This window comes from Leishmania major, chromosome 14 (assembly GCF_000002725.2).
Source record: "Leishmania major strain Friedlin complete genome, chromosome 14".
In the NCBI taxonomy this organism is placed as follows: domain Eukaryota; phylum Euglenozoa; class Kinetoplastea; order Trypanosomatida; family Trypanosomatidae; genus Leishmania; species Leishmania major.
Window position 1 is genome coordinate 561,901 of NC_007255.2, and position 12,562 is coordinate 574,462.

Sequence of the window (12,562 nt, forward strand, 5' to 3'; positions counted from 1 at the left end):
CGCGCGTGCGTGTGCAGGGTCGCAGTCCACCAGCCGGCGTCGACTGATCCGTTTCCTGCTCCACTCACGCTCTCCGAAAGGAACAGTAACCTCAGCGTGGTGCCTCGACAGCTCTTCCTTTTCTCTTACACTACTGTTTAGAAGTTGGCACTTGGTAGAATCACCATTACCAATGCTTGCCCCGAGCTCGCAGAAGCCCGCCGGGGCCTCGCCGCGTGCACTTGCCCAGGAGGATGGCAGCGGTGTCGGCGTGACGGCAAGCTCCACCGCGTCGCCGGTGCCGCCACGCAGCTCCAAGGCACCGGTGCCTGTTGCTTCTCAGTTCGCAGTCAATGACATGGAGGCGGTGGAGTTGGACCCTGCTGCTCTGTGGGCAGCGCTGGACCTTCCCGCCCCGGAGTCGATGCCATCACAGCACACGTCGCGCCGTGTTATCTTAGTCGGACGCCCGCTCAGCGGCAAGCGCACCCTCTGCCGACGACTGTGCTTCGCAGCGGAGGCGCAGCATGCCGGCAGCGATGATGCCGCTGACGGCGGCCACGAGCGCGACGCCGTCACGGCGGACAACGACCGGCAGCCACTGTACCACCCAAAGTCCGACGATGACGAGGATGCAGCTCTCTTCCCCAACCAGCACATCGGCGGATGTGACATGCCCGGCGCCTACTCGAGTGGTGGGGCGCTCCAACGATGCACGGGGGTGGGGCCGCAAGACCGTGCGAACCCACTGTCCCACGGATCGGGTGTGTGCTATGACTACGTGGTTCAGCGAGTGCCGACGCGAGTTGTGCACGATGGCGGTGCCGCTGGCGGCGACTCCGTCTCTGCCACTCAGCGCGCATCTGCGGGGTTCCTGATGACTCCTCTTGGTGGGACGGTGCGCCGCACAACGGAGTTTTTTTGCTGTGACAACGCCGGCGCCTTGTCAATGGCTCTGCCCACGCTCGATCACGTCGAGTCGGCGCTCGTTCTCATGGTGGTCGATGCCAGTGATGTGTCGACGATTCGCCAACAGCTGGATTACTGCTACTCGACGCTAGAGAGCTATGTAGCCAACCTACTGCGTACCCACGCACCGAATCACGACGAGGTGCGCCGCATGCAGCTCGCCGCGGCGCAGCAGGAGTACTGGTTGGCCGAGGAGCAGAAGCTGCGCATCGTGCGGACGAACTTAGCAAGTGGCAGCAGCAGCAGCGGCACTGCAGGCGCTACTACCGCCGCTTCTTCCCCTTTCTCCACTAAGGAATGCATGCCTGACGTTCTCTTCAAGGACCCGGCGGCGAACATGGACAAGGTGAACAGCACTACATTTCGTGTGCCCGCCTCTGCCGGTACGGTGTGCACTATGCGCAGCGTCATTGTGTGCACCAAGATCGAGAACCTCGACCGTGCCTCGCGAGCGCTGGGGCTGACGGAGAGCGGCACCGCTGAAAATGAGGCGCTGCTCGATCGCCTCGGCATCCCGGTTGGGCTGCGCCTCGCCATGCGGAACTCGCGGCAGTCACTGCTGGGCTTGGTGTCACAGTTAGTGCGTCAGTACGCCATCTACCACCGAGCCGCTCTGGCGTCGGTGTGTTCGCGCGTGTCCATGACGACCGCAGGCGCCGAGGGCGAATATGCCAACTCGGCACTGGTGAATCCCTTCTATAAGGGCCTGTGGGCGTACATCGCGTACGTGTTGTACAGCGGCAAGGACCCGAACGCGTCGGTGCCGAGCGACGTCCTACGCGTCTGCTCTGCACGAATGCACCCACACGCGCTGTTGCCGTGCGGCCTCGATTCCGTGGACCTGCTGAACCACTTTGTCACCTCGAGCAACGCAGAGCTGCCTGAAGGGCCGTCCCTGACGTCGCCGGAGGACACTGCCGACTCGGTCATCCGCACAACATCCGAGAACGTCATCACACCCGACGGCGTCTTCTCACTTCACCAGAGGTACATTCAGCAGGCACAGGCGGACCTGACGAGCTCGGCGCCAGTGTGGGGCAGCCTGGAGGAGGTCACGCAGGGCGGTGAGGGCATGGTGTGGGACTCCATGTAGAAGGACGCGCCGGACAAACGAGAAACGGGCAGAAGGTGCTTGTGCCCATTCTTGCGTTTGCCACGGAGATAAGGACAACGGCACGTTGCCGCTTGCAGCTGCTGCCATTCCGGGGCTCCTGGCTGCCCTTGTGTTCTTTCGCCCCGCCCTCCGCAGCAGAGCCATTCCAACCTCAACACGGGCGCCGACTTGCCGCCCCGATGGCGGTAGGCGGCTGTGTGTGCGCGTGTGTGCCTCTCTCTCGCGATGCCCGACTCATCTATCTTGTACTACCGCACGCAGCAGGGCAGCGTGCCTGTTTAGAGGTGTCTGCAACGCTACACTTTTACAGCACGCGTGCAATCCGAACTGCGCTGGTTTACGGCTTGTGCTGATCCTCAGCTTCCCCGCGCGTCATGTTCTTCACGGACGACGAGGTTCATGGTGTGTCTCCACCACCTTTTCTTGCAGGTCACGTTCACATCTGCACCGTTAGTAGTACTCCACGTGTATCAGCGCCCCCTTGCTCTCTGCACACATGCCCTCTCTTCTCCCATCTTTCCACCTATCCCTCACCTGGACCGGTTGCCCACATTGATCAACCTCACATCGGCGATCTGGCGGTGTTCCCTGTAGATGCGCGCACGCAAGAGGCCACAGATGGCGACACACCGCTCACTCTGCCGTCCACGCGGCTGAGCTTGTACATATGCGGCGTTGCGGTTGGTCGCACCCCCGCGAAGCACCTCTTTACCACCAGCGGCAGCCTCCGACGTGCGGAGCCGCTTCACTCCGGCGCTTCTGCTCGCCCTTCCGCACAAGGCACAAGGCGCGCCCGAAAAGTGCTCGTGCTTGTTGGCACGCCGCTATGCTGTCGCCGTTGTGACGGACGGCGCCGTCGACCTCTTCAACAGACCAACGGCTCTAGAAGCTGAGAGGCGCAGCCGACGCTGCAGCAGCAGCAGGGCCACCGCCAAGATTGACTTCCCAGCAGGATTCAACACCACTGCACTTGTACAACGTGCACATGTTTACTGCGTTTCCGTCGACGAAGCGCATTGCCCCCTTCGCCGAGTCCTGCAAGATAGTGGGCGCTAAGTGCACGGTCGCTCTCGGTGCCGGCTGTATTTTGGACAGTGACCTCAGCAAAACTCGGTGGTGCTGTCGTGCTACGCAGCGGCCTTCTGGACGTGCAGCCTTGCGGCTGCGAAGACCACCTGCTTCCTCTTCTGCGTCATGCTCTAGTACATTCCGATACCCGGTGTGGTGAACAACTTCTACACAGCCGAGGCGGGATGGTGCCCGAGGGGGGCGGGCGGCACTTCACACGCGTCCTCTACAGCACCATTGCGTCTATCATTGGCGGCCTTGCTGGTGTTGCGGGCGTGGCAGCCTTCTTGCGCATCTTCTCCAAGCCCAGCTACCGGTCCACTGCCCTTGTCGCCACCCTCGCACCGGTCGTCGCCTCCGTCTTTGGCTTTGTCACTGTCCATCGCTAGAACCTCGCCATCGTCACCCGCGACCACGCAATGTACACAACGCGCGACGCCATCGTGTATGAGGCGTTCTCCTGCCTTGCTTGCGTGACGATGGTGCTGCTGCTGTTGCATGTCTGGCCGCGCGGCTCGGGGAGCATGGTCTGCGCCATCGTCGCCGGCAGCGGAAACCTTGGTGCGAGCACGGCGTACACGACGGGCTCGATCCTTTTGGAGAAGGTGTAGCCGATCGTGTCGAAAGGCGTGGCCACGTGCAACGCGGACCCCTTCGAAATGCTGCCTGCTGTGGGGCATTTTCCTTCTGCCGCCGCTGACGAAGCTGCTGAGCTTCCTGTTGATCCCCTCTGCGCGCATCTGCGACCACATCGCTGTGGAGGGCCGCACTGCAAAGAAAGAGTCCAATCGCTGTCAGGAGGAGGCAAGATGGTTCGACGACCGGCGACACGGCTGAGGAGCCGTAGAACGACACGAAGCGCGGGCGCCGCGCGCAGAGCTTGCTGGGGCATGCACTGGCAGCGCGGCCCTATCGTTGATCTTTCAACATCTCCCGCCCCCCTCTCTCTGCGGTCATCACACGCAACTGTTTCTGTTGGCCGCCTCGGCTTTCACTCCTTCTCGGTTTCTCGTGAATCTCACACAGCGACACGCTTTAGCTGGGCGGACGCGCGTCGCCGCTCCGCGCTGCTCCGGGAATTATGAGTGGCTCGTTCTCCGAAGCGGACGACGTGCTGCGAGACGAGCGCTGGTTCACGCGAGGATGAAATAGAGAGCTCAACTCCACCCACCAATGGCGATCACGGCCCCCTTTCCCCTTCCCTCCTACGACTTTGCCTCGCTCCCCCTCCCGCGCTCTCCCACGACAACGCCGCACTTTCGGAGTGGCTCTCCGCAACTGCATGCCCTCGGCACCCCTCCCGTGACGCCTGCCGGTACCCCAGGCAGGCGTGCGAACAGTTTGTCGGTGGCGCGCTGCCTGCCCATCTGCCATCCTCCCCTCCCTTCTCGTCTTTCTCTCCACTCTCCTCTTTCTCTCTCTCGTGCAGCCCTATCCACTTGGTACTCGCTCTTCCGGAACTGCACCGCTCACGCCCATCTGCAGTGCCACACCTCATTACACGCAAGCACGCACATCAGTTACCATTCCATTGTTCAGCCTCTGCAGTATCCCCCCCCCACGCTCTTCGCTCCCTTTCCGCATCTCCCCCCCCTCTCCCCTTCCACTCACACACTTCCTTCTCCATCACCACCACTGAAAGATGCCGGCAGTACACGTGAAGAGCGACAAAGTGAAGTACACGCCTGAGGTTATCGAGTCGCTGTATGACTATGCCACGACGCGCGTGAGACGCAACACAGACGGCACGGTGTCGGTGGAGCCGACGAAGTGCCAACTGCTGTTCCGCACGGCGCGCCAGGTGCCGCGCGTGGGCGTGATGCTGGTCGGCTGGTGCGGCAACAACGGCACGACAGTGACAGCGGGTATCCTTGCGAACAAGCTGGGCCTGAAGTGGCGCACGCGGCACGGCATGCAGTCGGCCAATTATTTTGGCTCCATCACTCAGTCCAGCACCATCAACCTGGGCATGACGCGCGACATGGACGAGGTCTTCGTGCCGCTCAAGGACTTGGTGCCGATGGTGTCACCCGACAATCTGGTTATCGGCGGGTGGGACTGCAACAACATGAACCTCGGCGACGCGATGCGGCGCGCCGCCGTTCTGGATGTGCAGGTGCAGGACGCGCTCTACGATCATATGAAAAAGTTGTGCCCGCTGCCGGCCATCTTCGACATTGACTTCGTCGCGGCAAACCAGAAGGATCGCGCGAACAATGTGCTCGACACGTGCGACCGCTGGGAGGCAGTGGAGCAGGTGCGCAAGGACATCCGCGACTTCAAGTCGGCCAACGAGCTGGAAAAGGTGATTGTGCTGTGGACTGCTAATACAGAGCGCTTCAGCGAGCACCGCGACGGCGTCCACGACACGGCCGAGAACCTGCTGGCGGCGGTGAAGCGCAACGAGTCGGAGTTGGCGCCGTCCACACTGTACGCGATGGCAGCCGTTCTCGAGAAGTGCAGCTTCATCAACGGCGCGCCGCAAAACACGCTGTGCCCCGGGCTGGTGGAGATGGCGCGCGAGGCGAAGGTCTTCGTCGGCGGTGACGACTTCAAGAGCGGTCAGACCAAGATGAAGAGCGCCCTGGTGGAGTTCTTTGTCGGCGCCGGCATCAAGCCCGAGTGCATCGCCAGCTACAACCACCTCGGCAACAACGATGGCTACAACTTGTCCAGCCACAAGCAGTTCTGCTCGAAAGAGATTACCAAGAGCAACGTGGTGGACGACATGATCAAGTCCAACCAGGTGCTCTTCCCCGAAGGTGCGCGAAAGCCGGACCACTGCATCGTCATCAAGTACATTCCCTACGTTGGGGACAGCAAGCGCGCACTAGACGAGTACACCTTCTCCATATTCATGGGTGGCCAGCAGACAGTCGTGCTGCACAACACCTGCGAGGACTCGCTACTTGCAGCGCCGCTCATCATTGACCTTATCGTGCTCACCGAGCTCATGGAGCGCGTCACGATCAGCGCCAGCGACGACACGCAGACGCCGCCGCCAGCGTCCTTCGAGCATATGGAGACGGTGCTGTCCATTCTGTCCTACCTGCTCAAGGCGCCTGCCGTGCCAGAGGGCACGCCGGTCGTTAACGCGCTCAATCGCCAGAGGGCGGCCATCGAGAACGTGCTGCGTGCCATGATTGGGCTTCCGCCGGACAGCAACATGCTGCTCGAGTGCCGCGTTCCCTTCATACGCGAGGAGCACATCAACGGCAAGTGACACCACCACCCCTAAAGGCCCTCTCCTCGGCTATATCTATATATCCCCCGTATTCCCTTGACAACCCCTTGTCTGTGCGATGCGGAACAACTCTTGTGCGACCTACCACCGCCCGTCCCTCTCCCACACCTACACATACCTATACAGACGTTCACGAGCTCTGCAGGTGTGCCGCTGCGATTTCGCGTCGCTGCGACTCTGTATGTGTATAGACATGTGTGCAGCACAGCGTGGGAGGGTGGACGGGATCACAACTGGCGCAGCGACTCTCCGTCCAACCGACCCGATCCCGTCCTTTTCCACACCGAAGACGGCGGTGACCACGGGTGGTGAATGCGATCCGAGATGCAGCCCCATGCGTGCGTTCCATGTGGCAAGTGTAGACGCTGCCTGTGGATGGGTTTAGTGCTCCGTATGATAACACCGGCTGTGGCTCGCCCAGCTTCCTGTTATCATTTTCCATGCTTTTCTCTTTTCCTTGCTTCTCGCTTTAAGTGTGCACCTGCGTGCGACTGAAAAAAAAAATGTGTGCGCGCTTGGCTGCTACACCGGTGAGGGCCTCTGCGTTCGTATTATGTCTCCGCATATCGCGCTGAAACGCGCTCGCTAGTTCAACTTCCTGACGATGAGATGTGTGTGCTCATGTCCTCTGCCCCGAAGATTATTCCACATGTGAGGATCGTGGTGAGCGCGAGCTACTCGAGCGGTGCTCACCCGCGGCGCGTCGCGGTACAACAAAGCGCTTCTCGTTCGTACGCGGTGTATCTATTCACTGCCCACGTGATCAGTAAACGACGGCCCTGCTAGCCGATAGTGCGGCACCGCGCACGAACGCCTCCGACACACTGAGCTCGCGATGAATCTTGCCCCCCTTCTTTTTCACAATGCCCCCCCCCCCACACACACACACACACGCACACACCACCACCACCACCACCGCAAGGGTAGATGCCAAACGTGTTCTTCTCACCTTTTCCTCTCCGCTTTCCAGCACCGATGAACATGAACGCGTGGGCTGCACACGGTCTCCTTGGACGATCGGGCCTCGTTTCCTGTCGTTGCGCTGCATGGCCTGACTTGTGTCTGCGCGAATCCACGACACATACACACACACACACATGTGCATGCACATGCACAGGCACACACAGACGACGGCTCCCCTGAAGCGTCGGCACCGCCGTTGCGTCGCGCGCCGCGATCGAGGGCAAAAAGCAGCAACGAGAAGATCCCGGTGTTGTTTCGAAGCGTTTTCTTTTGTCCTCCCGGCGGCGGTCGGCACCCCTGCCATCTCCACAGCCGCGTCTCTCTCCCATCGTGCAGCGTCACCGTCAGCAGCGACAGTAGCCAGCGGTAAACCACCCACTTCAAGAGATCGGCTCTGTCACCCACCTTGCGGGGTATAGGCGGCTCCCGGGACAGCGTCGAGGGAGATGTCATGAGTGAGGGGAACTACATCCACCCTGGTACTGTCGCTCTTTTCGAAAAAGGCGGCTTGCGTGCGGAATGTTTGGGTGCTGGGCATCAGCTACGAGGCCCATGGCTCCATGTGTACCGTCGCCTAGAGTCTGTGCTGCTTCCTCGATAGGCGTTTTGACAGATTACATCGGCATCTCCCGCTACGCCATGTTCGCAGACCGCTTCAGCATCGCGTGAAGGCTCGAGAAAAACTGCTGTGACCCTGGGGGACTCGTCGAAGCACGCCGGAGTGCTTTCTGTCCGACTCGCTGCAGCGAGCTCATGACGGTGAGCGGACAAAGGCAAGACTTTCGTGGCACGCCTTTAAGGACGGGAGCTTGAGGAATCGTGCCTGCCCCCCCCCCCCCAACACACACACCGCGACCCGAAGACGGGGAAGGTGAAGCGCTTCATTGACTGCGACGCCGGCTGGTTTCTCTTCCCACAGCCGGAAGTCGGAGATGAAGGCAAGTGGAGCACGGTGCAGTTGACAGTAGACCATACCGGTAACGGCGAGTATGAGGGGCTCGTCGTCATTTCCGCCTTGCGCTACAACACGGTTCTCGTGTATAGCAGGGGCGCATCCGCGCGTTCACGGACACGGACAGCCGCTCCCGTTCTTGCAGGCTATTGGGTGGCGCGCAGCTCGCTGGGCGGCCAGCTCTTGTCCCGAGGCATCGTATTGACGCATATGGCTTGATGCTGCTCACCTACTCGGCGTCTGCTCGCTACGACACCGACGTTATTGTGCGTGACTGTGGTTCTGCCGACGCCATGACGGTCGAGCACATGGGCGCTATTGAACGGCAGCACCCGCCAGTGTATCGTGAACTTCGCTTGTGAGAGAGACCTGATAACGCTTTACAAGGTGACGGGCCGCACCCATGCGAGTCGCGGGCAAGCGACACCGCGGCGTCTTCATCAACATGACGCCGTGGTGTCTCCGTTTCACTACGCCACACCCCAGCACCTTCGACTCCCTCTGCGTTGCATTCGGTCTTCGTCGTGTCGGGTGCCGCAAACCGAACTTTATGCCGTCGCCTGTGGTGCGTATGTCTCGCCCTTCCACTTGGACACAAGCGTCCTTCGCGTCCTGTGTTGTGGGTGTGCTCTTGGCCGCAGGACGGGTTCCTCCACCCCGTCGTCCACGGTCCATCGACGTGCGTGCTCAGACCACCAGCACCACCACTGCTACTCGCCCCTTTCATCAGCGCTCCGTTTTTGGCTTGCCGTCACATTCTCTGCCACGCTGCTCCTTCCCTCCTCCCCCGACCTCCTTGTCCGCTGCCTATGGGATCACTCCCCGCGCCACCTCCCCCCTCCGACCACGCCCACCAACGCCGGCGAGCGCACATGCGCGCAGAGCCATCGTGTAGAACACAAAAGAAAGCGAACGATAAGACGCACAACGCCCCCAAAACGTTTTGCCTTTCGCGCCACCGCATCGCACCTCTCCGCCGCCTGCCGCTTCGTTGCCCGCGCCGTTGCCCGCCCCCTTCAGGATCTGCTCCGGCGTGTGCGCTGTCGTTTTGTCCGCTGAGCACGCCGCATGCCGTCATGAACACGGACGAGCGCTACAAGCTCCTCCGCAGCGTCGGAGAGGAGTGCATTCAGGAAAGTGAGCTGCGCAACCTTATCGAAAAGAAGCCGCTCATTCGCTGCTACGATGGCTTCGAGCCCTCCGGCCGCATGCACATTGCTCAGGGTATCTTCAAGGCAGTCAATGTCAACAAGTGCACCGCCGCCGGGTGCGAGTTTGTCTTCTGGGTGGCGGACTGGTTTGCGCTCATGAACGACAAGGTCGGCGGCGAACTGGAGAAGATCCGCATTGTTGGCAGGTACCTTATTGAGGTGTGGAAGGCGGCGGGCATGGACATGGACAAGGTTTTGTTTTTATGGAGCAGCGAGGAGATCACGAGCCACGCCGACACGTACTGGCGCATGGTGCTCGACATTGGCCGCCAGAATACGATCGCCCGCATCAAGAAGTGCTGCACCATCATGGGCAAGACGGAAGGCACGCTGACGGCGGCACAGGTGCTGTACCCGCTGATGCAGTGCTGCGACATCTTCTTTCTCAAGGCCGACATCTGCCAGCTGGGCCTGGACCAGCGCAAGGTGAACATGCTCGCACGCGAGTACTGCGATCTGATCGGCCGCAAGTTGAAGCCGGTCATTCTGTCACACCACATGCTGGCCGGTCTGAAGCAGGGGCAGGCGAAGATGAGCAAGAGTGACCCGGACAGTGCCATCTTCATGGAAGACACCGAGGAGGATGTGGCACGTAAGATCCGTCAGGCCTACTGTCCGCGCGTCAAGCAGTCCGCCAGCGCCATCACAGATGACGGGGCGCCGGTCGCCACGGACGACCGCAACCCGGTGCTGGACTACTTCCAGTGTGTCGTCTACGCCCGACCCGGCGCTGCGGCCACCATTGACGGCACCACCTACGCGACCTACGAGGACCTCGAGCAGGCTTTTGTGAGCGACGAGGTCAGCGAGGATGCCCTCAAGTCGTGCCTGATTGATGAGGTGAACGCCCTGCTGGAGCCCGTGCGCCAACATTTTGCGTCAAACGAGGAGGCTCACGAGCTGCTGGAGGCGGTGAAGTCGTACCGTAAAGATGGCGCGACCCTTCCACTGGCCGAGACAGCGCTCCCTGCCGCCCCCGCAAAGCCGCACGCGTGCATGTGGATGCCGGCGCTGCTGAAGGTGCCGCTGGATGTCGCGGAAGGGATGATCAAAGTCACCAAGGACTTCATCGCCGCCCACCCGGAGGGCACGGTGACACTGGTGCTGCCTGACTGGTCGGCGGTGGCCAGCGACGAAATCACCGGGGTGGAGAAAGACATCTCGGCCGCCCTCCAGGTGAACTGTGCGCTTCTCAAGGCGTATGGACTGCCGAGCTCGGTGAAGATCGTGACGGAGAACGAGGTCATTCTCGGCAACTGCGACGACTTCTGGGTGAGTGTAATCGGCATTGCACGCAAGAACCTGCTGAGCCACGTCGAGGAGCTGTACGGGGGAGAGGTACGCAACGCTGGTCAGGTCATTGCTGCCCTCATGCGCGTTGCCACGGCTCTGATGCTATCCGTCTCGCACGTCATCTCAACCTCGCTGGATGGACACATCAACGCCTTTGCCCGCGAGTACACGAAGGAGCGGATTGACTGCGTGCAGACGCTGGAGGGACGCATCCCGGCGCTGCACCGCCCTGGCGCCGCCCCAGCGGTGCTCGGTGCCGACGACGTCCTATACCTGGACGACAATGACATGGACATCCGCCGTAAAATTAAGAAGGCGTACTCGGCGCCGAACGAGGAGGCCAATCCGGTCATATCGGTTGCCCAGCACCTTCTCGCACAGCATGGAGCCCTCAGCATCGAGCGCGGGGAGGCCAACGGTGGCAACGTAAGCTACAACACGCCAGAGGCCCTCGTGGCAGACTGCGGCAGCGGCGCTCTCCACCCTGCCGACCTCAAGGCGGCGGTGCTACAGCTGCTGCTGGACCGGTCGGCGCAGGCGCGCGCGCTGCTCAACGGCGAGCTCAAGAAGAATATGACCGTTCTTCGCAACGCGGAGAAGAAGATGGCAAAGAAGAGGTAAGAGAGGCGTGTGGAGGCAGGGGAAGGGGTGTGGGCGGTATAGGTGAAGAGGCGGCCCCCTCCGCTGTGCCGAACTTCTCTCTCCACCCGCCTCGCTTCGTTTCATTACAGGTGTGTAACGGTGTGCATCACGAGTTTGCGTATGAGTAAAGTACTAAGCCGCCCCGAGTCGACCTCAAGCAGGAGGGGAAAAAGGGGGTCATGTGCAATGTCTGTCTCGCCTGTGCACGCGTCTCTTTGTCTTCACCAGGCACTGGCGCGTGGCGCGGGAACGCCGCACCGGTCTAGAAGAGGAAAGAAAAGGTAGCCGATACGGGCGCACCACGCTCAGCCGATGAACGGCTGATACCTCAAGGCACCAGAGGCAAAGAGGAAACAATCAGACGCATGCGCGCGCCGTGAAGGCTGCGTATTGCTGGTCTACCTCGTCGACTCACTCAACAACCTGCTCCACTCCGCAGATGTTGCAGCATGCTTGTCTCCTTTCACAGGGCATCAGGTGGGCGCAGCACACGACGCGGCGCTGCGAACGAAAGCGTTGCGCCTCTTTGCTTCTGTGCCGTGGTGGTGTGTTGCCCTTGCTTCCACGCTCTCCTCCTCCCTCTCCCGGCATCTCTCTGCCCTCACCCAACGCCTCGGTCGCTTTCTTTTTGTGGCTGTTGCCTGCCAACGCAACGACACAGAAGCCGGAGAGGCAATCGCCCATTTTCCTCTTGCGTAACCCCTCACGCCTTCGACGCTCTGCATACGGAAGTGCTGAGGCAGGAGCGCGCACACATACACACACACACACGCACACATAGGTATATCTCTCTCTCTCTCTATATATATATATGTGTGTGTGTGTGTGTGAGCGTGTGATGCATAGCAAAGATGCATGCCCGCCGCCCAGCTGGCACTAAAACCGTAGGCGATGTGCTGTGCCACTCTGCAAGCGGTAAGTTCAGTGGCGCGAAGACGCCGCGCTATGGCTCTGTGCGACTCTTTTCGCATGACGCGTCTGCCTTTGGTCAGCAGCAGCCGGCGCAGCCATCCACTCCGCGGGCGGGCAAGCCACGTCGCGCAGCCGTCATACAGCGACGTAGCCAGCGCAGCCGCTCCGCAGGCAGCGGCGCCTCGCGCCGCCCTGTGGATGAGGCGCTGTTTTGC

At 61.1% G+C, this 12,562-nt stretch overlaps 3 protein-coding genes and 1 pseudogene across 4 annotated transcripts; all 4 read left to right on the plus strand.

The window, feature by feature from the left end:
* Positions 1-172: 172 nt before the first annotated feature.
* LMJF_14_1350 (conserved hypothetical protein) lies at positions 173-2,041 on the plus strand (the record flags this gene model as incomplete). The annotated part of the gene is made up of 1 exon (XM_001687683.1): positions 173-2,041. The coding sequence occupies one exon, from the start codon at positions 173-175 to the stop codon at positions 2,039-2,041; it is 1,869 nt and encodes a 622-aa protein (XP_001687735.1).
* Positions 2,042-3,135: 1,094 nt separating this feature from the next.
* On the plus strand, positions 3,136-3,957 carry LMJF_14_1355 (annotated as a pseudogene). The gene has a single exon. A coding segment is annotated over exon 1 (822 nt).
* Positions 3,958-4,772: 815 nt separating this feature from the next.
* Positions 4,773-6,353, plus strand: INO1 (inositol-3-phosphate synthase; the record flags this gene model as incomplete). Its single annotated transcript, XM_001687684.1, has 1 exon — positions 4,773-6,353. The coding sequence occupies one exon, from the start codon at positions 4,773-4,775 to the stop codon at positions 6,351-6,353; it is 1,581 nt and encodes a 526-aa protein (XP_001687736.1).
* A 3,012-nt stretch (positions 6,354-9,365) lies between these two features.
* LMJF_14_1370 (putative tyrosyl-tRNA synthetase) lies at positions 9,366-11,414 on the plus strand (the record flags this gene model as incomplete). The annotated part of the gene is made up of 1 exon (XM_001687685.1): positions 9,366-11,414. The coding sequence occupies one exon, from the start codon at positions 9,366-9,368 to the stop codon at positions 11,412-11,414; it is 2,049 nt and encodes a 682-aa protein (XP_001687737.1).
* Positions 11,415-12,562: the final 1,148 nt, after the last annotated feature.